The sequence below is a fragment of the Xiphophorus couchianus genome, chromosome 3 (assembly GCF_001444195.1).
Source record: "Xiphophorus couchianus chromosome 3, X_couchianus-1.0, whole genome shotgun sequence".
In the NCBI taxonomy this organism is placed as follows: domain Eukaryota; kingdom Metazoa; phylum Chordata; class Actinopteri; order Cyprinodontiformes; family Poeciliidae; genus Xiphophorus; species Xiphophorus couchianus.
This window is the reverse complement of record NC_040230.1, coordinates 5,626,468-5,648,026: the sequence shown is the minus strand read 5'-3', so window position 1 is coordinate 5,648,026 and position 21,559 is coordinate 5,626,468. Positions and strand designations below refer to the sequence as shown.

Sequence of the window (21,559 nt, the reverse complement as noted above, 5' to 3'; positions counted from 1 at the left end):
GCAGAATCCTGCAGAGTGGATTTTAACACATCTGATCGGCTCTCATCTACTTACTTGCAGCTCAATAGTATTGCAGTTACTTATAGAGCGCTAATTGATGAAGACCTCTACACTGTGTGGATAGCTCTGTGAAGATGGAAGATGAATTGTATAGACACCAGCTTCATTATCACTCAATATCGCACACAGCAGGGTCACGTTGGGCTAATTACCTGAGTGTTGAACTGGGGATCTATGAAAAGCAGGCGGGGAGTTGCAGAGATAGCCCTCACACGTCAACACATTTTCTGAAGCTGAAACTAGCATATTTATGGAACAGAGGATGACCAGAATATTCTTTAGCTGTGCAATCATTCTTACCTTAAGGCCAGTTTAATATTTCCATTAATGCAGAGAAGATTAATTTTTCAATTCAGAGTTCATAAAAAAGGAAGATAAAAGCAGGAACTTTTATGATGTTTTTCTTTGCTTTTGTTCCTTTTCTAGCATGGCTCTGTGCAAACAGAATAGTTTGATTTACCTCCACCTCCAAGAAGTCATGGAGCTTCTTACACGTGGCCGAAAACGTCTCCGAAGTGCCGAACTCAAAGTACCACAGCTTATTCTTTGTTCTGAAAAAAAAAGAAAAGAAGCAGGAACTGTAAAGGGACCAGGAATAAAAGGTAAGCGGAAACATGGGGGTGTTTTCTTCACATCAAAATCTCAACCTTATGCACTTTACTGTCTCAAGTCTACTGTATATGAAGAAAAATACATACCGGTGCATCAATATTGATTCCAACTTTAAACGGATCTGGATTTGCACCTTTAAACCACTGACTCATCGTTCTGAAGGATGCATAATGTGTTTCAGTAATTACATATTGAATCATAATGATAATCTGCGGTTAAGGGCGCCTTTGACACATTATGCAAACCTAGAGATGCAGGCCCAACAATGAGGCACAGGGTGGAGCATGAGAGTTTAATCTACCTGCTCCTGCAATTAACAGAGGACTGGGGTGCTGCACCCCGGGCTTCCTGCAGCACACACTCCCAGCTGCTAATGCTGATGATCAATGACCTTGCAGGGGTGAGCCACCATCTGTCTGCATGCTGGTGTGATGCTTTCTCATGACACCAATCAAATGTCAGGACTTTAGCTTTTTAAAATGATTTTCTTATACACAACTTACTCCACTCCTTAAAACATTTTTAATGCTACCTTTGTTATCTTTTGACATAAGTTTGATGTACATTATCTCCAAAAAATCTACAACAGTCCAGACATATAGGACTCAACAGTAAAAAATAGCTTTCTCTTAGTTGGATCTGAAGCAATACAAGCAAAACGTATTAGTATACGCAGAGTAACAATCATTGAACTATTGATTTCCTCATTAGGACTTTTGTCAGAACCATTTAGCCACTTTATAAATGAGTTTTCATTAGGGTACTTGCAAGGTAGCCCCACTCTGGGTTGATTTATAACATGCAACATGGTCAATATCAGTGGGGGTGTGGGGAACACAAACTGAAGTGGTTAAAAGCCAGAGAGTGACGATGGATCCATCCGTATAATCTTAACAATCAAAAGAAAGCCAGGAGAGGCAGGAACACAGGCTGGAGCAGGTTTGCAAATAAGCAAATGAAGGTGACTGCTCTGAAAAACATATTCAAAGCTAGTGGTTAACATCAAGAAGAAAGGCGAACACATTACAAGCACTTTTTGTCTTCGGTTGAAGCCGACCCGATGCTTTTAAGGGCTGATGAAGATATGATGATTGTGGTAAATTCAATAGTTTTTAATTTGTGGTGGTTATCTGTTCTTCAAAAAGAAACACTCTTCATATGACCTAGCGCATCATTTTTGGGTTTGATTACAGGCTTTGCTTCATTATTTTTCATAACACAAGTCGATGAAAATCTTAGCCATAATTCCTTTCAATTACACAAGATCTAAACCTTTTCACTTCTCAAAACATTTCAGTGTGAAAAAAACTGAGGTATTACGATTAAGTAGCCTATGTGGATACAAAATTGTTTATTCATGGAAACAAAACTTACTTGGGTTGGGTCTAACTGACAATGTATTTGTAAGAAATGGGTTTATAATCTGAAGCAGGATCATCCAGAAGCTTTAGATATTAATAAACCAGAACGTAGAGAGGGTGACTTTAAAAAATAAATGTTTTATTTTTATTTTATCTACTTATTTTTTTAATATTTTTTCTCTCTTTTCATCAACTTATCCTATTGTGTTATCGTTTGTGACCAGCACTTTGGTGCAGTTTTAAACCTGCTTCTAAAATAAGTGTAAAATTTATGGATAAATTTGACATTGACATTTATATTAGCCTTTCTGGATATTCCCTCACTTTATGCTTTACAATATCAAGTGAAGGCTGGTGCCTTAAGTAAAGCATAAAAACATTTTTTTTATTCCTGTGCACAACCTGCTGCTGGCAGGGAGTTTGCAAATGTAAACTAGAAGATTTAAACAATACATTAACACTTTCTAACCCTTCTAACACTTTTCTCCAACCATTATAGTTGGACAATGCAGTTGTTATAATTTCTACTTAATTTGAGTTATATGATTTCCAACTTTGTCTTCTGACGTATTTAAAAAGAATCAGAGTTGGTGCACCAACCTTATTGTTCTTTAAAAGTTTTAAGAATTTAAAATGTATTCTTAATCAGCTACCTTTTAGTCATAATTATAATGAAACTATAGGAAAAAAAATATGTCAATCAGTTTCATTGAGAGTTAGGCTAAGTTGAAATGCAGTACTTGAGAGCAAACAGGAGAGAAATAAACTGATGTAGATACAGTTAGCAAAGGCTGCTGCATGTTCTTTGATGCGCTTTGTTTTCATAACTCAAATAAAACTAACTTCATATCAACCACTAAAAGTCTGACTGGAGCATCTCTATTTCTAAGCTTTTTTATATGTTTTTTTTTATTTATATGAAAACCTGTATCAGAAGAAACTGGGTTGGGATGTGAGATTGCTGCGTCTCCTGAGCTACACATATTTTAACCAATTAATTTAATAAACTAGATGTGACTGTGTTGTATTATAACTTGGAATGTTTCAATCTGTTCCTATAATTGGATTGCAAAGATTAATTTAATTTAATGCTTCTGGTATGAATTGGGTCTGTTTGTCAGGTAAATTGTCCTAAGACAGCATTTGTTGCAAATTAGTCCCAAATAAACAAATTGAGTTTGAAATTGTTAAATATAACAAAATAGCCACAAAGTGCATGACCACACTATAAATTTCACGCAGAGGACATAAAATTTCTTTATTTGCAGTCAAATGATTTTATTTTAGCAAAGTCAGAATAATATGAAGGTCGTCTCATGACTCTCAAATGTTGGTACAAATTTGAGCCAAATCTCGGTGTAAGAAGAAATGCAGTGAAAGACAACAACTGACCATCCTATCGATTCTCACCACTTAACCTAACAAGGACACCATAGCAACAAATCACTCCATGTGCATGTTCATTAGGTAATTAGGAGCATCTCATTGGCTGGATCAGATTGTCGTTTGTTTTCTGTCGACTGATGCCAAACACCGGACTCATCTGATTTGAGAGAGAGGAGAGTCTTCGACAGTGGCCGGCTTGTCTTTGTGGGGCAGATTAATAGGGAAGCAATTAGAGTCAGATGATACTTTTAAGGTGGATTAGGAGGCCCCTATTTTATGGTAGGTGTAATGAATGTGAACATAAAGTGTCCATTTACTTAAACCGCTGGCAGACATTAGAGTCCTGCATCTTTCCAGGACATTTCAAAAGTTTATTTGTTATTTTGCTTTCTGAGAACAACTGAGTGAAGACATGAGAAGCGTAACGTGTGTTTCCAATTGTCAGAGTGGCCTCTGTGTCTTTGTTGTGATTATATCTGCAGAGTATCGATGCAAAGCATGCTGCAGTAATAACTTTAGCGGTCTGCATGCGAGATCAGATGGAGTCGGCCCCAAACACAACAGTGACTCGGGTTTCCAGCGACAGTGAGGTGTTATTTATTTGCACAAACAAATTTGTAAAACAAAACCGAAAAAGAGAGGGATAAATTCAAACTTTGTGGCTCGGATAAAACAACAGAAAGCTCATAAGAGGATATCAAGCTTTAGGGAAAACGGCAGCATACAAGAAACAGGAGAGCTGTTTAAGAGAAGGAAGAACAAACGGTGTAACTCACTGTTCTTCAGGCTTATGGTGCTTGGTCACCATATTAAAGGATGTCAGAGACAATAAACTCCAGTGTAGCATCGCTGTCCTGCGGCCACAGCACCTTCAGATGTACTTTCCACTGGCCACTCCAACCAAGCAGGACATACCCATTGATTTATTTCCCCCTCTGACACTTAATCTAACCCACAGTGATCTACGACCTTATTTTCACACTAATTTCTTCTTGATCAGAAGTGATAAATATCGCATTGACATAACCAAGTCTTTGTGCATTGCATCAATGCACTGTTTTGTTTAACATGACACCGCCTAGAGCTCTCTGACTCGAATGGCAGTTTGAGAAATGACTTGAGCTGTGTTGTCTTGCCTTAAGAGATTCAGCAAGCATCTTGAAAAATGTAGTTCTCGCTGTTGCATTGCAATGATTACGACACTTTCTTAAACAAACAATACATAAATTCTTAAGAAGGCTTAGGGAACTTCTTTATCTTTGCAAAATCAGCCAAGGAAGAATTTTCTTGGGCAATAAACAGTTTAAGGCAGAACAACAGCAAACCATATTTTGAAGATGCAGGTTGAGGTTAATGCTGATCACTGTGAACATAATTGTCCAGTGATTTGGCGAAACTAAAATTGAAGTATTTGAACGTAATGACAGTTTCAACACTGGCTGAAAAAGGGGAGAAACTTTAGCACCATGGAATAAATTGTTTCATGAGAAAACAACCAAGTTAAACATTGGACACAAACTGATCTTCCTAATGAACGATGACGATAGTTATTGCCACCAAATTCGCCAGGTCAGACAAGGTCAACATTTGGGATCCATCTCAAAGCTCTGACAAAAAAGGGTTGAAATATGACTTGGTTTCACCAGTTTGGTCCGGAGGAACGGCCCAGAAACCCAGCAAACTGTTGTGAGAAATTTGAGGAAGAAAAAAACAAAAAGTCAAACATATGTTCAAAGGCAATGCAACCAAATACTGAGGAAATGTATGTCAACTTCTGATTTTGAAGGAGTAAACAATTCTCCTCATAATCCCAATATTAATAAAACTGACAGGGCCTCTTGTCACTTAAAATCCAAATACGTTGCTGTTGGTCACGGCCCCGACTTATTGTTTTCACCCTCACGTGGCTTCAAACAGATGCACAATTATACAAGTGTTCGTTTTTGAAAAGCATTAATAGAGCTTCCTGCACAACCAATAAGAAAGCAGCAAGTGGTTTCTGGATGGTACGTCGACAACAAAACGCACGTTTTTTCCAGCAGCCATTGTATAGCGCATACAGCATTAAAACCAGCTGAGCAAACATGCTGGTGCTTCACTTAGGTAGCTAGGTGACCAGGGGAGCTCTGCTGGGGTTGCTAAGTAACAGACTGGGCTTCCCTGGTGTTGCTAGGTGGGGTGCAGTCCCTGCTGGTTTGTGATTCTACATTGAGAAGGCTTTTGAAATAGCTCATTTTCAAGACAACCCCCCCCCCCAAAAAGCAACTGGGTGATGTCTCTTTAGGCGCTTTGACTGTTTGAGAACCAAATGGAAATACAGAAACATGCAAAAGAAGAATTCTAAATGTAATTTAATGTCAGGCAGTAAATAGAAAAAAATATTTTTCTGTACAGTGCATATAAATTTTGGCTTCAGCTATATATGCTAATAAACACTCTTCAGATTTAATGTGTCAATTACTGTTTTGAATGATTATCAGATGCTCCGGGCACTGCCTGATAACCCTCGCTTTCCATGTGATATGACCACTAGTGCCCTCTGGTGGTCATTCCAGACCGGCACTCTTTCATACATAACAAATATTCAACACATCTATCACTGGTCTGCATGTAAACAAAAAACAAACAAAAAAGTCACGTATAGGTGTAAAACTTAGCTTTTGTTACTGATTGTATTCTGTTTTTCTTTTTATCCTTGAATTTTGCATAAATACTGTAAAACATTTCAGCCACATTTAGTTGTGTACTATTTTCTACTCTTTTAAGTTGAATAAATTCAGTGAGTTTTAGAATTTGAACCTAAATGTGTGTGTTTGTGAAAGATAAATTTACAGCAGTAAGTTGTGTTAACTTTTTATTAATTTCGCCAAACCTCCAAGAGTTGAATAAACTACTTTTTAGGTTAGCACTTAAAACCCTGAAAGAAGAAACAGACAGGAGTGTGAACTATTTCCCAGAATGCTTAGCGGCATGTTTCTGTATCCTGAGATGGACGTGCGTTACATTGATCTGGCTCTTGTGTTTTATTAAGGCAAATGTTTATTTTAAAGCTTGAGGGTAACACACTAAATGTTTTTGAGCAGAATTTAATAAAATTCATTATCAGATCAGAAATTCTGTTAATTCAATTTGAAACAAGAATTTAAATTATTCTAAAGTCAAGTAAGTAGTTATTTTAACTTGATATTGTGAGTAAATAGAGAAATCTGGGTCTTTAATGAGGTGAGGACAGTTTTTTCTTGCATATTGTAAAATTATTATTTGGTTTAAATCACAGCTTTCAGTTAAAACTCACAATTCAAGATTAATGAACTTAAAAAAACAATGTTTAAAGAACTTCTCTCTTGTTGTTAAATCAACTTCATGAACTTTAATTTCTGAGTTAAAACCAAAACAATTTTCTTGTTGACTTAAGTTGATTTTTCAAGGCAGCAGGTGGACTTTCATTTTCAAGTAAAACCACCTTCAAATGTTTTACAGTGTAGTCTTGCCTGTACCAGCCCTCTCTTGGGCTCATTTATGTTTGCGTGGGTGTGCGTGTGTGTGCGTGCTCCCACTGAGCTGGGGACAGGGCCACAGGTGAGATCCCTCTAAATTACACACAAGTGGTCATTAATTATAAATGACACTTTGGTCACATAAACGATTTCATCCTCAAATGAGGTCTGAGGGCGGCGGCTGCAGAGGTCCACCATGCAAACCTCTCTCTGTGTGAGGGTGCGTGCGTGGGTGTGTGTGTGCATGTGTAATATAAAGTGCTATCACCTGTGGCCCTGTTCTCAGCTCAGCACGAAACACACACACATTTGCATGGGCGTGTTTGTGTGTGTTAGTGGATCGGGCTGCCCCAACCAGCACATGGCGGGGCTTTGATGAACATACTCATTATGCTAAAGACAGCTTCATGCCTGGGCTTCCCTGTGCCTCCAGGAAAGGTTAACGCAGGATGGTTACACAGCACAGCGAGAGCCTGTGGGCGCACAGGGGCAGAGAGGCTCCAGAGGAGAGCGCTGACAGTGTTAGAAGTCTCAGGACCAAAAATAGACCTGGGTATGCATAGCAAATATCAGGGGAACATCAAGGAGCGGCAATGGAGGCCACAGAATAAACAAACGCTTCAGGTGAAGCCACACACATCTGACATTGTTTGATTAGTGTGAAATATGCAGCCAGGTTTGTTTTCAAACAAAGCTAGAAATGATTCAGATCCCAGGAGGGAAAAAGTGAAGCATTCTGAGAGAAATCTGGCTAATTATTACCTACTTATAGTTGTCATTCTGGTCTTTGAGCTCATCTACAGGTGGGCTGAGTTATGCAGTACGAACAAATTAATCGCTTCACATCAGCCCTGCCCAGCCAAATTACAGTCATTCGGGATGCTTTGAAACCTCCTCCATCTCATCAGAAAGCACCTTATTCTGGAGGAAGATGAATGTAACTGCGCCAATTAAGTTTTTCCACCATGTTATTACCAGTACCATCGCGGAAAAGTATTTCACAGATGCTGAATTAAAAATTACACAAGTAGCTGAGAAGTAAACATATATAAAGTAGAGTGTTACACTGGAGCCACCGAAGGATAAATTCATATACTTTGAGCGTTGTGGATAAAATAACATGATTATTTATCAAGAATTGAAAGCAGAAAGGGAAATATTGTGTGTGGAAAAACTAAGTACACCTCTTGATTCAACAGCCTAAAGAATCGTAAGCAGCAGTCATTTTCATTAAAGACTTTCTGATCGGAGAATGTTTGGCCCGCTTTTCTTTCAAACACTGGTTCAACTCACTGAGGTTGAGACAACAAAAATTAGGTTGAGGTCTGGACTTTGACTAGGCCATTAAAACAGTGTGATTATTTTATTTTTCAGCCACCTTGTGTCAGGTTTGGATAATTCTCCTGTTGAGTTTACAATCTGCTGTCAGACAGATGGACTCACATTTGAAGTTGACCTATTAAGTTACAATAGTTGTATGGTGCTAAATAAAACATGTTCATTACATTTTTTGCACAAAATCTTTCTTAGATAATCAGATGTTAGTCTGGTTAGTTGAGCTCCTTTCACAATGAGCTGTTTCAGGGAGTGTTGTCACTTTAAATCCAAATAAGCTGCTGCCGGCCACGCCCCCCAATTCAATGTTTATATTCGTACATGAAAATACGTGCAAACAGATGAGGAATTATACAAACCTACATCCCTGAAAAGCAGTAGTAGAGCCTCCTGCACAACCAACAAGTATGCAGTAAGTGGTTTCTGAACAGTAAGTCAATAACAAAACCCTTGTCTTTTCCAGCAGCCATTGTACAGCACAAACCGAGGCAAAACCAACTGACCAAATGTGCTGGAGTTCTGATTGGGTTGCTAGATGATGGGCTGAGCTTGGCTGCGGTTGCTAGGTAACAGCCCTGTTGATTGTGACTTAAAATCGGGAGGTTTTCAAAACGGCTCATATTCCAAACACCAAAAAACCTGATTAACATTATTTTAAAAGGCATGGGTGTTTTTTATTAAGCTCTTGGGTTGTTATTAGAAACATTCGAGACCCAAATGGAAATACAAAAATGTGATGGGTCCCATTTAACAACCCAAAACAGCCAAAACACTGAGTGCCTTTAAATCTAGACTAAGAACCCACCTGTTTAGAGTTGCTTTTGAAACATTAGAAATTAAACATTAATCAATAATGTGAAGTGTAATGACGGCAAAATTAAATGCTACAATTGTAGACTGTGCGTTCTATGACTTTCGTGTTTTTATGATATAAAGCACTTTGAACTGCCTTGTTGCTGAAATGTGCTATACAAACAAACTTGAATTAAAGTACAATGCAACTATAAAAATATAAAACATAAATGTAATGGTTCATTTTGAAGCTTTCAGTTTAATTCAGAGTCAAATAAAGATCATAACTTAGTTCACTTTTATCTGTACCACCTGGACTTTAACCTGTAATATTAAGTGAATTCCAATAAACACAGTTAGGTAGAGAAAAACAACATCAAAGTGTCTTAATTTTCTCTAACAACTTTTTCTCTTGCTTTTCTCTTTCCCTGTTTATCTCACTATTTCCCTCTGAGTCGGAGATTAGCATGTAATTACACGAGAGATGATAAAAAGAGTGGGGTGGATGGGTGGGAACGGAGTATTTCAACAAGCCGGTCGAGGAGGAGGAGGAGCAGGGAGGGAAGAGGGCGCAGCCTTCGTCACGGCCCGACTGATTGTCTACTTTTAATCCTCGACCTCATTATCACCTCCAGGTCCGGCAGTGGCAGTAAATGAATCTATCTGCCGAGTGTCAAATCTTCACACCTTCGCCGTGGTAATCACCCCAAGGTGCAAATACAGAAGACGGATAGAATAGGAGAAATGAAGTGAGGCCGAGAGAGAAAACGCATGTGACCCTTTCGTTTCATCAACAATACTCCACCTTCACGTTGAGGGTTGTGGCTTAATTTTGCTACTTACTCTGTAATTTAAGATGATCAAATATTTAGCTCAGAGGAAACAGAGGCTAATTTCAAGGAGTGAAATGTTACGCAAAGTTAAATTTGTTTCAAGTTATTTTTGATGTAGACAGCATTCTCATAAGGTAAGTTACTTCATTTCTTCACTGGCTGAAAACACATAACACCTGCCTTTAGGTGCAGTAGAGAATCCATGATGATGTGGGCCTGTTTCTACACTGTATACTAACATGAACCTTCTTTAAAACTCTGGTGGCGTGTGCTGGTAATATGGAGTCATAACCTGGTCTTTTAGCAGCATAACGATCCAAATCAAATGGAAAAATTCAACACAGAAATGGACACACATCCATCACCGTCTCAGTTCTAAGAGCTAAATCCTATTGAAAACTTGCATGCAGAGCAGAAAAAGGAGAGACCCAGGAATGTGGATGATTAAGAGAGATTGTGTGTAGAATAATGCTGAAAGATCCTTCTCTCTGAGAGAAATACCACAGGAAAAGACTGGAGGTATTTTCACACCTGGTAATCCAGTAGACTTGGTTTGATTTGTTACATTTTCAGCTGGTGAGATTTGCTTTCACACTGAACTGTGTGAAACTAACTAAACTGTTTGAAAGACCTGTTCCCCTCCTTACCTGTGGAGGTGCTGCATCAACAACTACAGAAGGAATCAACACAAAGACCTCAGAAGAAGGCATGAGTACAATTTCCTTCTTCACAAAATGTAAACAAAAATGGAGTAACAACAGATTTTAGAGGTTGTAGGATTCTTCTTTTGTCTTCCGTAAGAAACAACGAGCCACTTCTCCCTCTAGCACGTTTGTTTTGGTTGTGTTTACTCAGAATGACTTATGTTATTGTTCTCTTCCTGCTTTTGGTGCAGGCTCCAGTCCACTTGGCATTACATCAATTAGTTCTGTTTGCATCGCTGCAGATTTTAAATTCAGCATATAGGAACTCCAGAAAAGTTTCTTATGTTTATTATGTTAAACAGATCTCTATAGGAATTTATTTAATTTTGCAGTCTACCTGTACTAATTTCTAGCTAACTCATCTGCCAAGGCCATTCTTAAATTGTCAGAGAGTTTTCTGAGGCAGAGCTTCGAGCTGCAGGAAAATGACTGTGGTAAGTTTGATTAAACTTCCAATGGACATGAAGCCCTTTGGACAAATCTAACAAAATCTCTGCTACCTTGAAAAACTATAATCATGCATTATTGAATTGGCAAGGATAGTGTGTAATAGAGAGATCCTAAACTCATTCCCCCTGCGTGAATTATTAATTGAATTCAAATAACAGACAGAATAATTTTCTTAAAATATCTCAATCATTTTTCACATTGGGCCAACCGGGATGCAGAGAACCTGGATCCAGACACCAAGAACTGTATTTACCAACATCTGTACTATAAAGTAAACTCCATAACAGTTGCAGCGCCTTGTTTTAATCAGAACATTTTAGCTGATTTATCATTTCCCTGCTCACTGTCTTTTTTTTTATCCAACCATTGGTAACCATTAATGCAGGGGTGTCCAAGCTGTGGCCCAGGAGCCATTTGCAGCCCCCTTGTGGCCCTTTGTCTTGATCACAGAGCAAGAATAACCTAAAAATTTGTTTGTTGGTTCAGGAATTTCATGCAGATCCAGATTTTCACTGACGCCAGGATGTTCAAAAAAAAAAAAAACAGAAAAAAGATAGACGTTTAAAATGTTCAAATGGAAAATGAGCCACAGAGAGTATAAACATTTTTGGATATGGTTTCCCTTCTACAAAGAACAGCAGAAATCTGACTGCTTTGCTTATTTCATTAAAATATGGTGTTTAGTTTATTTATGTAGCAAGTAAAAATACTACAATTAAATAGTTTTCGCATTTATATTTAGAAATACTAAAAAACTTTTTAAAGGCATCCATAAAGTTTGGACGCCTCTGCATTAAAGGACAATCCAGTGTTTATTCCAAGCACCATTCTCTTCCACTGAAACCATTTCTCAGGCTCATGTTCGAAATGGAGAGGAAAAGCTGGTTATATGAATGTTGTACTAAGACCAGAGTAAAATATGATAATGAGTACAAATGGGATTATTAGGAGCCAGTGTGTCATCAGTCTGACTGATCCACGACGTCAAACTAGCCAAGCAAATTCAATTAGGCCTGCAATTACTCCCTGGCGTAAGTGGAGACGTATTGGATGATGTTAAATATTGATGAAAACACAGACGCCACATTTGTTCATCTCCAAAAGGTGAACACATCTCATCGAGATAATCACAAATGCTAAATATGTTGCCTGTCCACAAAGAGCAAATATGAAGCATGTTGTCATGAACACGTCCTGCAAATGAATTGCAGGTATATTTACACCGTACCTGGTTGCTGAGACATTTTATTTTTAGTTTGATTTAAATGAAAACTTTCAGTTTGAAATTGTCAATCTTGCATGTGTGTCATTGAAAAAGCCTCATTTCAATCTAAAAATAATCTGCAGCTGAAGAAAATGAGTGTAGTCCTTGTTTACTGGGACTGAAGGAAGATAAGCAAATGTTAACTTTGAATGACTTTATAATTCTTGAATCTGTTGACCTTTTGCAACTACGTCACTAAATCATTTGAGGCACCATAATGGACGTCAGAAGTGAGGGATGGGAGTATTGAACAGAGCGACTGAAATTATTTTCCAATGTGGTTTTGCCAGTTTATTCATGGCTTTTATTTGTTTTAGTCGAGCTCATTTGTCTGTGAACGTGACACACCTGGTTGGGGCTCATAGACGGCGGTATTTACAACAGTTGGAAATAGCTAGCTTAGAAACTGACCCATACCTCCTCCCTGTTGACATGTTGGTCAAATTACTGACTTTACCTGAATTAACAGGACATGATTTATGTCACTATGTCATAAACAGCGTTTCTCCTTAAACCGGAGCAACATTAAAAACGTACTAAAGACGAGATGCTAACCAGTTTTTCCGTACATGCCAGGCTACATGGTGGTGCAGCGTTGTCTCCATGGTAACTAACGGTTAGACACATACCGTGTCCATAATGCGACATCTTTCTAATCATACTTATAAAGTATATGAAGGTTAATCTTCTTACCTTGTAAAAAGTGTTTACTGTAAATCCGTCATTACACCCCTTGTGTAATGGCTTATTACGTTCAGAAAACGTAATAAGCAAGGGAAAACCAATTAAACAGATAGAAAACAGCTATTGATACAATTTAAAAATATTTTTAAAATGACTAGAACCATCTTTAATAAATACTATCAGGGAGAGTTGTTGCCAAACTTTGGAAATGTTCGATATATGACTGCAAGAATGTTAGGGTTGTGTAGTTAAAGTTTGCCATTAGTAATTACTTCAAATTAACTTATTACACTACAGCCCTGTTAAGGTGTCTATGCTTTATGTTAAATTATTCTGTATACATCTGTATGGTAAACGTATTGTCAGTAAATTGGTTTTCATAGATTTAAGAATAAATCATACATTTTCTATAATTTGCTTGGACTTGTGGGGTTTGTAATGGAAAGGAGAAAAAAAAACAGTGGCAGGTGAAATGTCTGAATGGCCGGTAAAAAATTTACTTTCCACCTCTGAATTAGTCTATGATAATGATGCTATCGCTAACAACAAACTAACCCGTGTTATTTTTATGAGCTTGGATCTCCTGGTAAATAATTTATTTAGCTTCTGTAAACCCAAATTTATGCTGGAGTTGTATGTTAATGTTGAGTCACTGTAGGACACTGAATTCAGGTCCAATGTAGGCCAACGATTCGCTCTGATCTACAGAAACCTCATGTTCATGTCTGTCACGAAGCATGTGGGGGAATAGTCACAGCTCACTGTGACTGTATGGCTGGGTAGGTTATATGTAATTTATTTAGCTTTTTTTAGAATGAAAGTCCTGCTGAATAAACATTATATTTTCTATCCGTGGCTCGGCACTGAGCTAGCTGCTAACAACATTAGCACTCTGAGGACAACCACGCCAGGGCATAAAGATAATATATCTTACCTTACATATGAATGCTTGTCCTTCTAAGTAACTGTCCAATAAAATATCTGAAAATACAATTTAAACGATGCGATCGTTACCTGTTAGAAGGTGGTCGCTACAAACTCTGGCCTTGTTAGTTTCTGCACCTCCTGTTTTTAGCTGTAGATTGTTGATCCACTTTTCTCCTCTTTTTTTGGTAAGTTTTTTTAAATTAACTCCCTTCTGACCAACTACCTTCGAAACACGAAAATAACATTTATCTTTCTCTCTATTAGAACGGTTGCAACAACCGTACAGGACACAAACTTTAGACATTTTGATGCTGGATCAACAGAAACGAATGGGCTGCATTTACTTCCGGCCCTCCACCTGCATTGGGAGACGTTGGTGCTACGTCATCTGAAACCCAGCAATATCCAAGTTTACTCTCAATAAACTCAAAAATTGGTTTTTGCAACTTTTAAAGAACCAAGGTTACTCTAAGAAGCTTAATTTCAACCTTTTGTCATTATGCTTCTTATCTTATGTCTTCACTATTGTAATTTAGTTAAATGCGGAAAAATGTTTACAAGGTCAAATGGCATCAACATACCTGCTGTTAAATTTCTCAGGGTGCTTTTCTCTCATCACATGGAAACGATGTGCAATAGATGCATCCTGAAAGAGAGACATAAGAATTTGGTGATGGTACTTTAAACAAACCTCGACTTGTATGAAAAAGTGACCTTGTAAAATTATTAATTAACTGTAAATTGGTTTAACTTTATTACAACAGATCTAATTGACTGAAATAGACGTGAGTTTCTAATGGAGCCAATCTGACAACTCCATGTTACCTAAAAAAAAAAACCCGGAAAAAAACATTTCTCTTTGACAGTAAACATTTGTGTGGGTATCTGACACATTTAAACAGAAGAAACAAGAAAACATTCATATCACTATGTGAAAATATTGCTTCTTTTATTTAGGACTAATTCAAAAAATATCAAATGACAACAAAAAGTCTTACTGACGGGTTGAGTAGCATCCTAACTAACCAGGTTTCCATTGTTTGTGCTTCTATAGGATGAAGGGTCTGAAGATCCATTATAGACAGCACATTGTCTCCATACGGGTTAATTAATTTAACACATGTTGTGAGTAATCACAGATCCCAACTAAGCTTACAGGATGCTGTTATCGCCCTGCCGACCAAATTGTTTACCATCCTTCTTCCTGTAAGTTACTCTCCACCTCCCCCATCCTCCGCTTCTCGTTCTCTGTAACCTGAGGCAATAAATGCAATCAGAGACATTTCATATGTTGGAGGTTGAGATATTTTTTGTTATATTTATTTTGGGGCGAAAAGACGCCCCACCATAAGTTTTGTAAAGGTTGTTGTATTCAAGTTTTGATTTGCATGATGTTTTTCTTCAACAGAAAAGTAAAAAGGATCAGAATCAATCTGACTGAGCTTGTAGCATTTTGGAAAGAACCAAAAATTTTACTTTCTAGAAACGTACTCTAAAATATCTGCAGTTAGGTTGGAATTAATACAAACACACAGATTTTCATCCATGAAAATAAGAATTAAGTTTCATTTTCCATCTTCCTTACAGCTATTGACTGCTCTCATGTGGTCTCTGACATAAAATCCCAAACAAATACATTGACATTTGTGGTGCTAATGTAAAAATAAAACGTTGAAACATTCAGGAAGGATAAATGCTTTAGCATGGCACTGTAAAAATTAAAATAAACAATGCATAAATATGTAAAATATCTAAAATGACTCCTCAAGCTTGGTCACTTTGTTGATCAAACTTCTTGATCCTTGCTGGTTGTGTAGTTTTTTCTAATGCACGTTTTCCTTCCACTTAACTTTCAACTGACATATTTGCAAACAGCTTTCTGAGTTTTGATAGTGGATGGAGGAGCACAAGGTAGATAAAGGACAAACTTGATTGTAAAATAAATAGTATACTTCTTACCAAAATAAAAAAAATATTAAATATAAACATGAACTGCTGAATCCCGCCTCTCGTCAGCTGGAGATAGGCACCAGCACTCCTTTACAGACAAGGGTGTTAGAAAATGGATGGATGGGTGAATGGATGAACTGCTGATATTACTCAGGAACATGTGAGATGAAAACCATATGTATATATATATATTGTATGTTGACCCTTTGCCCGTGACATCACGCTCTCCAGAACTCCGCCCACTCCGCCATGATGGACGTCAAAACAGCCAAGCCACAAATAAACTGGCAAAAACAACTTCACTCTGTTCAAACACTTCTTAGGAGCCTTAAAAAGTTTGTACACACAAACGCACAGCGTCTATGAGTGGAAACAAGGAGTCAGTCACATAAAATGGAAAAACTGCAGTTTATTTAATTCATAAGAAGCCCACAACAGTGTGAAACCAAATATAATGAGCTTCAAGGAGGTAATACCAGAAATTTCCTTTAATTCACACTTCTAAGTCCATGTCAGCAGAAAAACTCTGGCACAGCCTTTTGTGGAAAACCGAATGAAGCAAACTTGTTCAAGGCAGAGCGAATAAAAAAGTTCCTGTAAACTTTTCGGTCTTTTTTTTTATTTCCCTCTCCCCCTCTCTGCTAAAGCAATCTGTTTTGACCCGCTCCGTTTTGAGTGGCACTATTGAAACTGCACCTACAGGGAGGACCCCCTGCTAGCTCTCTGTACAGAAATTCAGGAGAAGCCAAAAGAGAAAAATCAATGGCGTCTCTTGATGTCTTTTCAAGACGCTGTTAGCAGAAGACCAAAAGATTTCTTCAAGATCCCTGCAGACTCGCCTCGCGCTTCCAACGCGAGCCAGAAGGGTGAAGTGATGGATGTATCTGAGAGATTGTAACTCGATTTTCTTACAAACAGGACAATAGCTGCAAACAAGAAAGCAAAAGCTTGGAGAGGATGTCTCCCCTTTGGTTTAAGGTCTATTATCTGAGATGTGTACAAGCAGAGCTGTGGCTCTGCAGCAGCGCTCACTGATTTTAACCACTGATTTTGTCATCTCACTGCGCTTTTGAGGTAAATTAATAAACAAAATGTCACGAAAGAGAAAAAATAACTAAAAAATACCTGTAATTTACAGTAGCATTTAGAAATATAGCATTTATAAATTTGTATTTATGCAATAAATTGCAAAAATGAGTGATAACTTTTCTGCGTTTTCTGCTAATTTGGTTTTAAATTCAGAAACAAATACAAATATTTCAACAATAGATACCAAAAAACAAAGCTCACCAATCAGATACAGTTTATGAAAAGCTACTAATGTAGTAACTTATATTAATTGATTAATATAAGGATGATTTGTTTATCATCCTATGACACATACAGATTATATAATTAAAAAAGATTAAATACAAATGAACCATAACAGAAACTTCAGCACACAAACACACACACACACCCATATATATATATATATATATATATATATATATATATAAACACAATCAAATTGTGACTTAAATAAATCTACGGTAATTAATTGTGGATAACTAGATGACTTAATAACTAACTAAATATATGTCAGACTGACTTGAACTTAAGATCTTCATTAAGGAAAATACTGAATTTAATCAAATTAAGATTGGGGAATATCTAATCAATAAACGAATAAATAAAATGTACAACAGAAAATACAATTTATAAAATTTGTAAAACACAAAACTAAGTTAATTTCAATGCATTAACTTACACATAGTGATGGGACAATTAATATGTAAGTAAATAAATAGATAAACTTGGAAATATACTTAATTGTACTCAAAATATTTTTTTTTCTGTTCAAACGCAAATTATTAAATTTAAACTTAGAAAATGATCGTAAATAAATAAAGAATTTAAATACAGAAAACATACAATTTGATCAAAACCTTTGTCATAGTAAACACAGTCCAGTGAGTCAATTTTAAAATAGTTTGTAAAATTATAGCGTGTTATATTTATCCACTCTGGACTCCACCTCAGCTCCAGCAGGGCCGTGGTGAGACGTCAGAATCTCACTCATTCACTCAAATAATTACCAATGTAAAGATCTGGCACCCAAATTAATACAGGACATGTGTAATGTCCTCTCATAGCTCAAAGTTTAGTCCAATTATGAGTGGGCCCCAGCGGTTTGATGTGCCTTTCACCACAGAGGAGAGTAATGGCTTTGACAGGAGAGCCGCGGTCATTAGGGGCCTGACTGCATTATGGTAGCGGAGCGCGCTCAGTGATTAGTTCTGTCTCTCACCCCTGGCCCTGATTGAGATCATTACACTTCACGTCACTTCCACATCCTCCCAAAGGGATGGCGCCATTAATTCCCCGTCCCATTGGGCTGTGGCAGGTTGGGGTGAAGGAATTTACATAAAGGAGACAAAAAAGAAAAAAAAGACGGTTCTCCGTATGAAAGAAACGTGGTGCACTGTAAAACATTTGAGCCGCTTTTAGCTGTGTCTTCTGCCTTCTACTCTTTAAGTCAAAGTTTTAGATTCTGAACCTGAATTTGTGAGTTTGTAAAAGATAAACTCACAGCAGTAAGTTGCGTTAACTTTTTATTAGCGTTGAATAAACTAGAGTTTTCAGGTTAGCACTTAAAAAAATTGAAAGAAGAAAAAGAGAGTGGGAACTATTTCCCAGAATGCTTAGCGGCATGTGTTTGTATACTGAGACGGAAGTGCGTTACATTGATCTGACTCTTGTGTTGTATTAAGGCAAATGTTTATTTTAGAATTATTTTCATGTTTAATAAAATTCATTATCAGGTCAGAATTTTTGAAACAAGAATTTTAATTATTCTAAAGTAAAATAAGTAGTTATTTTAACTTGATATTGTGAGTAAAATAATAGAGAAATGCGGCTCTCTAACTAGGTGAGGACAGTTTTTTTCTTCCATATTGTCAAATTTAATTATTTGGTTTAAATTGTAGCATTAATTTATGGGAAGAAAGAACTTCCCATAAATTAATAGGAAGTTATGGAATTATCATCAATCTTGTATCATTAATCATACAAGATTAACGATATTCTTAATGAAGTTAAAAAAACAATGTTTAGACAACTTATCTCTTGTTGTTAAATCAACTTCATGAACTTTAATTTCTGAGTTAAAACCAAAACGATTTTCTAATTGCATTTTCAAGTTAAATCACCTTCAAATGTTTTACAGTGTGTGAGACTGAAATCAGTTCACCAAACTGGAAACCTTCGGCCTCCATGTTGGCTGGTTCTGCTGATGTGTTGAAATCCAGCAGAAGCAATTCTCTCTTCATCTGCATAATCTCCAAAGTAATTACTAGCTTCACTTGCCTCATAATCTTTATTGTAGTCTTTTTCACATTCAATAAAAAGGAGAAAATTTGATGCATAGAAAATATTATATCACACCCAAATCCATAGAGAGCTCAAAGTCTCCTTAATCCCCCGCAAACAACTTCATTTGTCATCATTACGCCTGCTGGGTACTGATCCACAAACACAAAGTCTCGTTTCTGATCTAGTTTTGGTGCAAATATCTCAGTACATATGAAATAAGACAAAACTAACTTACTTACAAGCAACTTTACAGTGATATATAGGAGCTTGTTTTAAGTAAATATTGATAAAATGGTACAGATTATTTCACTTCTAACAAGACATTTTTCCCAGGTTATAAATTAAATAATCTACCAGTGGATCTAGTACTTTTTCATCAATATTAAGAAATTACTCATTTAAAACAAGCTCCTATATTTCTGGAAAGTAACTTCTAAGTTAGTTTTGTCTAATTCCAAGTGTACTAGAAACTAGAACAAACCTATTTGGTAATATTTGTGTTTTTGCAGTGCAGAGCTAAAGTAACAGTTTAGAAAGCCTTTATGAGCCAGAGAGACCGGCGTAATTTGACCTTTAACCTACATGAGCTCTTTTTTTAACCAAATCCTTTCCCTGTAGTTCAAATTCAATCAAAACAGACTCACGAGTTTCACTCATTAAAGAAAATAATGAGTCTTTTCTTTACCTTCTAGTTGTTATTTACATGAAAGCTGCCAGCAGATTTAAAAGGGAATCTTCAGATATTAAAATTTAAATATTTTATTAAAGTTAATAATCAAATTTTTTTAATTTAAAAATTCAGACTACTTTAAAATAATTTTTCAAATAACTAAGAATTACATCATTAATTTCACTGGTCAACAGCCAAAATATTGTCAGGGGTTTTTCAACTGTTTTAAGGTAATTTTGATGTGCTGAATCCAAAAATCACATTGGTTTTGCTCAATCGGATTAACTTTCTGAACTATGAATGCAAAATGCACGACTTGTGATTGGTTTCCTGAGAATCTGGACCAATGAGTGACGAGCAGGGGGAGAGATGAAGATGAAATGTTTAATTTACATGTACTTACCCTCATCAGTGTTTATTACTCAACTTACAGAAATCCAAGTTTGTAATATTTAACTAAATAAATGTTAGAAAACAATTTTCCATTCTAGAACCTTTTTTGGATGAGAAATATTAACGGAAATGAACTGATAATGTAAATTTTTTTTTTATCAATTTAGTCAGAAGATCTGATTTCTCTAAATCAAATTAGAATAAAAACCTGGTCATATATAAAGATTATTGAGGTGCAATGTAAAGTTAGATGGTATGTGAGGTTTTGTTAAATGGGTTAAGTGGACCTGAACACGTTTGAGAAACACTGTTTTAAATGAACTTTTAGTGCTTTTACGGTACGTATTTTCTAATGTTAAAAAAAGTAAAATGTAATATTTTCAATCTGTAGTTGGTTGATGCCCTTTCTCTTCTCCAGTTGAACCACCTTTTTCATTCACGTCAACCATTTACTGTAAAGTGCAGTCAAAAATGAGTAACTTTTGGCATTTACAGGAGGAAATTATTGCAATAAAACCTCAGAAAATGCTGTAAACACTTCCCCCCTGCAGACACCACCATATGTTTCCTTCCTAAGACAGATTGGAACCATTGGTCTCCTCTATCACAATGTTAACTAGACCTGTCCTTTATTATCCTCAAACATGGTCATTAGTGGGCCCGGGATGGAGGTGTTATTCAACTAACATTTGTGAGGCCATGAATCACTTATGTCTCTGCCACAGTCCGTACAAATCTCACAACCCCCAGTGGATCCATTCAGACACCTGCAAATGTCAATTACCATATTTCCCCCTGACATTTATGGGTAATGGCTAACATGAGCTACGTGAAATCAGAGTCATTATCCCAGAGATGGACAGAGGAGTTGCCGACGGCTCCGTAACCCCACGCAGATGCAAAACAAGGCTTATTTATCGATCAGAGGTGGTTACAGCTTGAGCACATCTCAATAAAGGCCTAACCACGTGCTAACCATGTGCTCAAAACAAATAAATTAAATGATTATGCTGTTGCTGTGTGTGCGCTGCGATGTATTACTTTTTAAATTCTACCTTTAATAGCAAATGCAAATATTGATGGAGGTGGTTTTATATTTTATTTTACAAATGTTTGCTTTGGTTACACTTCTGCAGAGCACCCCGACACACACACCCACACACCCCTGCCCGCACATGCACACACACACCTTGACCTTTCACCTATAAGATGTCTATAAAGGCATTGTTGGACTTTATATTTAGCAAAAACTGTCATTCTCAATGTTAGACTATTTTACAAACTAAT

At 36.8% G+C, this 21,559-nt stretch overlaps 1 protein-coding gene across 2 annotated transcripts in view; it reads right to left on the bottom strand.

The window, feature by feature from the left end:
* dgkb (diacylglycerol kinase, beta) overlaps positions 1–21,559 on the bottom strand; it is a 72,682-nt gene that overhangs the window by 12,806 nt on the left and 38,317 nt on the right. For both annotated transcript variants that reach the window (XM_028013305.1, XM_028013306.1), the window contains 2 exons: positions 14,487–14,551; positions 521–611 (listed from right to left, as the gene is read on the bottom strand). In XM_028013305.1, the coding sequence (XP_027869106.1) occupies positions 521–611; positions 14,487–14,551 (156 nt within the window). The remainder of the gene's footprint in view (positions 1–520; positions 612–14,486; positions 14,552–21,559) is intronic.